This window comes from Xenopus laevis, chromosome 2L, assembly GCF_017654675.1.
Source record: "Xenopus laevis strain J_2021 chromosome 2L, Xenopus_laevis_v10.1, whole genome shotgun sequence".
Taxonomy (NCBI): Eukaryota; Metazoa; Chordata; class Amphibia; order Anura; family Pipidae; genus Xenopus; species Xenopus laevis.
In genome coordinates this window covers 182,381,640-182,387,074 of record NC_054373.1, presented here as the reverse complement: position 1 = coordinate 182,387,074, position 5,435 = coordinate 182,381,640, and the positions used below count along the sequence as shown (strand labels likewise).

Sequence of the window (5,435 nt, the reverse complement as noted above, 5' to 3'; positions counted from 1 at the left end):
GATCAGAACTGGGTCCTTACTGGTGAAACATGGGAGCATCAGTTTGACTGCTTGGTTGAATAGGCAACTTTACAAAGGTTCTTGGGCGTCTGGCTCTCTACAAGGAGCAACATTGTCTGAGAAGTTGTCAGCCAAAAAAATCAGGTACCACCAGATTACCTGACATTCAAGGCTGACTCTCATAATTATGAGCTGTAAATAGTACTGGATATTATATACAGTATAGGCTGATGTAAATGTTCATTAGCTGTGCTCAACTAGGGCTTGGTCACACCAGAAGATCCTCTGCTACTCCAGCAGGACAACTCCTACTTTCACTGTATGAGCAGATCATGGAAACATGAGCCTCCATTCTATATGTAATGACTTTGTCCTCTCTTTCTATGGCACAATGGTGAGAAGGCACCAGGCACCCACCCATCTACTCACCTATTGTATCTTATTCCTCGTCACACATTCACACTTTGGTTTGGACTATTAAAAAAGGCAATCTGTGTGTGGCAAACAATAAATAGAGGCTTGTAACTGGATATTGAGGCTAGAGAATCTCTCCAGAATATGGGAGTATGAAGGTGTACTTGTACCTGGTATGTTGAATAACGTAACAAAGCAGGTAGAGATGGAACAGACTGCACCAATGTACTTTGTGTCTGCAGCACAATAGGGTAAACAGATATGTATGCGTGTGCCAGATGCATCAGTTGAGTCTGCTCCATCTCTATATGAAACTGAAAGAACGTCCATTTTATTGGCACAGTGTGCATTTATCTATCCCAGAATACTAAGCAGTTTACCCAGCTTGCTTTAAATTACTATTGAATGCACCAGAGTAGGGTGCCCATGGTTTCAAGTACTTTGATTTGGGAGACAACCGCCAATATACTCACTGGGATCCTAGATATTTGTATCTTGTTTAACTGGGATAATGCCACGGATTGTAATCTCAGTCTTGCAAATATTTCATACCCCTGGAACAATAAATGTTACTCCAATGTTTGGGGTGAGTGCTTATTTGTGCCCTGGGTACCCCTGGAACTATAGCAGGGTGACACCCCAATGTTTCTATATATCTGTAACCTTGTTATGAGCTAAGGGGGCCCAGTCTAAAGGCCAGTTAGGGGGAGATTTGGGGTGAGTGCTTATTTGTACCCTGGGTACCCCTGGAACTATAGCAGGGTGACTGTTACCCCAATGTTTCTATATATCTGTAACCTTGTTATGAGCTAAGGGGGCCCAGTCTAAAGGCCAGTTAGGGGAAGATTTGGGGTGAGTGCTTATTTGTACCCTGGGTACCCCTGGAACTATAGCAGGGTGACTGTTACCCCAATGTTTCTATATGTCTGTAACCTTGTTATGAGCTAAGGGGGCCCAGTCTGAAGGTCAGTTAGGGGAAGATTTGGGGTGAGGGCTTATTTGTACCTTGGGTACCCCTGGAACTATAGCAGGGTGACTGTTACCCCAATGTTTCTATATATCTGTAACCTTGTTATGAGCTAAGGGGGCCCAGTCTGAAGGCCAGTTAGGGGGAGATTTGGGGTGAGTGCTTATTTGTACCCTGGGTACCCCTGGAACTATAGCAGGGTGACTGTTACCCCAATGTTTCTATATATTTGTAACCTTGTTATGAGCTAAGGAGCCCAGTCTGAAGGTCAGTTAGGGGGAGATTTGGGGTGAGTGTTTATTTGTACCCTGGGTACCCCTGGAACTATAGCAGGGTGACTGTTACCCCAATGTTTCTATATATTTGTAACCTTGTTATGAGCTAAGGGGCCCAGTCTGAAGGTCAGTTAGGGGGAGATTTGGGGTGAGTGTTTATTTGTACCCTGGGTACCCCTGGAACTATAGCAGGGTGACTGTTACCCCAATGTTTCTATATATCTGTAACCTTGTTATGAGCTAAGGGGGCCCAGTCTGAAGGTCAGTTAGAGGGAGATTTGGGGTGAGTGTTTATTTGTACCCTGGGTACCCCTGGAACTATAGCAGGGTGACACCCCAATGTTTCTATATATCTGTAACCTTGTTATGAGCTATGGGGGCCTAGTCTGAAGGCTAGTTAGGGGAAAATTTAGGGTGAGTGCTTATTTGTGCCCTAGATTAGAATATATTGTTTATTCTTCCCAAGAGGTAGATATATATTGTAAAATGGAGTTGATATAGCCCACATGACATAGCTTAGTACTGTTTACAACCTCTGGAGCATTTCATAATTCTGTGGGTACCACATTTACTTATTCCAGGATGTCTGTATGAATGAGCTAAGTGGGCTGAGCCTGAAGGCCAATTAGAGGGAAATTTGGGATGAGTGCTTGATCCAATCTACAGAAGCCATTATTATTTTCAAATTATAGCCTCCCAGTAGCTCAACCAGTTAACCTGATGTAGCGCATTGGTATCGGTATCCCCTGTACTATCCACAATTCAGCAGGAACAGTCCCTAAGTTTGCTCATAGCCTGTACAGAGAGATACCATAAGGCAGTTAAGCAGGAATGCTATCGCAGCCCTTTAAAAAGAAGGAAAACTTTTTGAGCAATGAACGATTTTATTATCATCATTAGTTATTACTTGGAATCAGCTTCATTTTTGGAAGCAAATGCATTTACATTTCCAGCCTAACAACGAGGTTTATTTTTTAAAGTGCAAGTAAATTCATTCAGTTTAATGCATATAAATCAATGGCTACATGCGTGAGGTTGGCTGCGCTATCCCGAAAATATGTGCAGTAAAAGTGGCTTAGAATACAGAACCCCCCCCAATGTTGTTATTCATCGTCACCCCCCAGCCCCTCAACTTGCACCAGATATGGCTGTGTCTCCGTTTCTATGTCGGCTTTAGTAACGTGAGCAAAAAAAGAACAATGATATTTGTGTGAAGTCTTGTGCTTTGGTTTGATCCTTCACCTGGAATCCCAACACAAAAAGTTGGAAGTTGCAACCCAAATACTGAGAGGTTCATAGATAAAGAGACATAGGGGCATTTGTATGTTTTATAGTGGGGGTAATTAAGTATGGGTTCATTGTCTATATCCTCTAGAATATTTGTTACACGGTCTAAAAGTACATTGATATCATCAATACAGTGATATTATGCAAATTAACTATAGATGGAGCCTCCTATCCTGTATCATTAGCTGGATCTGAGATGTTTCCGAGCTGTAACCTGTTAATAAGCAATATTATAATTAATATGAATTAATTTTCTCTAATTGATGAACTCTGTGTCGTAAGTTACTATTTCTACTAGATCCCATTAAAAGCTTGTTCTATGGTGGTGAATAAAGGATATTTACAAAATGCCCAGTAATATGTGGTTAGATACCAATCGTGGCCACCTACCTGGTGCCATTGCTAATAGGATGGGTATATCTGTGGGTAAAATGGATCATGTAGAAAAATGAGACGTGTTGCGTTTAGCGGATACATTCTACAGTGAGTTAGTGCTGTGCTATAATGTTGGCCCATATCCTTTATACAAGAGTAGCAAGTGCTGGAACTGGGCAAAATCCTAAACCATCAAAATTGGATGCATTCCATGAAAAACTTTACTCACCAGCAGATCATTGAGGGGAGGAGAGAGTAAAATTGTCCCTATTGCAAGAAATGTCTCATTAAAAACAAAATCCTCCTAAAGAACCTCCAGAACTGGTTGATCTACCTCCCCCCAATTCCCTCAAGGGTAACAATGTAATAAATAAAGCCAATACGAAAGTGTATTCCTGGAATACACTTTCTAAATGCCGATGGAAGCATTGGACCTTCTGGGATCTGAGTCTTGTTCATATCGGTAGTGGTAGCCTTCCATCTGGTCTCTACAGGCTTCCCTGATGTTGTTGAGCCACCTCTTTATGCCCTTTCTGTTGAGGTACAGGACCATGAGGAAGATGACCCCGATAAGAGCCAACACTATGCCAAAGAAGACATAAGATGCTGTTTCCAGGTCTTCGTTTATGCACTTAAAATCCTCTATTTTCAAACTCATGACTTCAGTGCCATTCAGGCTCGATGGGGCATAACATTTGAGGCTTTGAGCGTCCAATGCTTGGGAGGAATTCCTGAGCCACAGAAACCCCTTAGTCATCCGACAATCACACACAAAAGAGTTGGGGCTTAAATAAAGCCCAAGTTGCTTTTTGAAGGATAAGTTCAAGATTGTGTCCTCATCGAACCTCTTTATGGCATTATTTCCAATGTTCACTGTCTCCAAGTTCTCCAGATGGAAGACCAAGTTGGGTATAGAATGCAAAGCATTACCGGTCAGTTCAAGTTGGTTAAGGTTTCCCAAAGGTTTTGTCCAGTGAGAGTTAAGCAAAGGTTTTACGGCTGGAGCTTGGAAAGCTTGATTAAGTTTTAAGACTTTCAGTTGACTGGCTCCATCAAATGCATCATCGGCTATGGCAGTCAAGCGATTAAAGCTCAAGTCTAAGGTGGTGAGGCTTGGAAGCTCCTGGAATGCCAGGGCTTCTATGGCTTGGATGCTGCTGTTTATTAAGAGAAGGGTGGTTAAATTGCTCAGTTGGGTCCCGTTCCTCTGGAAAGTCTCTGGACGGAGAACATTTACATCACTGCCTACGAGTGACAGGTTTCGGACCCACTGAGGGACATCCTCCAGAATCCCCTGGAGAGATAAGAAGTCACAATGCACAAGTCCAATGTCTACCAAGCAGCGACACTTTGACGGGCAGGGGACAGAGACATTTATCAACATCAGTAGTTTAAAAAGGAGAACCCAGAGGAGCCTGCTCCGGGTCAGCAAAGCTTTGGTGTTGCCATGGAAATGTCGGTGCCCCTTTGGCATCTTTTTAGTTTGGCAGTTGACAGAGGGATGAGAACGTAGCTCCAAAATGCAAGTGGTGCCTTCCTGCCCTCCTGGTTTTCAGTGTAGAAGAGAAGCACCAGGACAGGCTCCTGCTCTCTCATCCTCGGCTCCTCTCATTCCTGGGCACGGAGCTTCCCGGAACGGATCCCTTATACAGAGCCACACTACCGTCCTTTCCTTGAAACTCTTCATTTCATTTTGCAATCTCTGGCAGGTCAGATGGATGGACCTGTGTATAACAGAGAAGCCTGCCCCCCCCGCCCTATGCAGAAATACAGCCCCCCCCCCTACCATCCCACCTCCCAGCTGCTGCTCTTGCTATTATTGAGAGAGGGAGGGAGGAATGATTTGCTGGGATGTATTCCCAACTGAACCAAAACATATTCCAATTTCATACACTTAACCCTTTAGCACAATGAAAGCCCCTCGTGTGCCCAGGGGACACGGCTAAAGTGAATATGCCATACAGTATATAGGATCTAATACTCCCCCCCCCCACATTAACATTAACCTTTTTGCTGCCAGACATGCAGCATAGGGATTTCTCAATCAGGGAATTCAGGGATGGAGTCACCATCTGAAGAGGGGGGATTAAGTACCTGCCTTAATTAACTGCTGCCCT

At 43.6% G+C, this 5,435-nt stretch overlaps 1 protein-coding gene across 1 annotated transcript; it reads right to left on the bottom strand.

Annotated features, from left to right (window-relative positions):
- Positions 1-2,520: 2,520 nt before the first annotated feature.
- Positions 2,521-5,077, bottom strand: LOC121400082 (trophoblast glycoprotein-like). The gene has a single exon (XM_041582782.1). The coding sequence runs from the start codon at positions 4,790-4,792 to the stop codon at positions 3,728-3,730; it is 1,065 nt and encodes a 354-aa protein (XP_041438716.1). The 5' UTR covers positions 4,793-5,077; the 3' UTR covers positions 2,521-3,727.
- Positions 5,078-5,435: the final 358 nt, after the last annotated feature.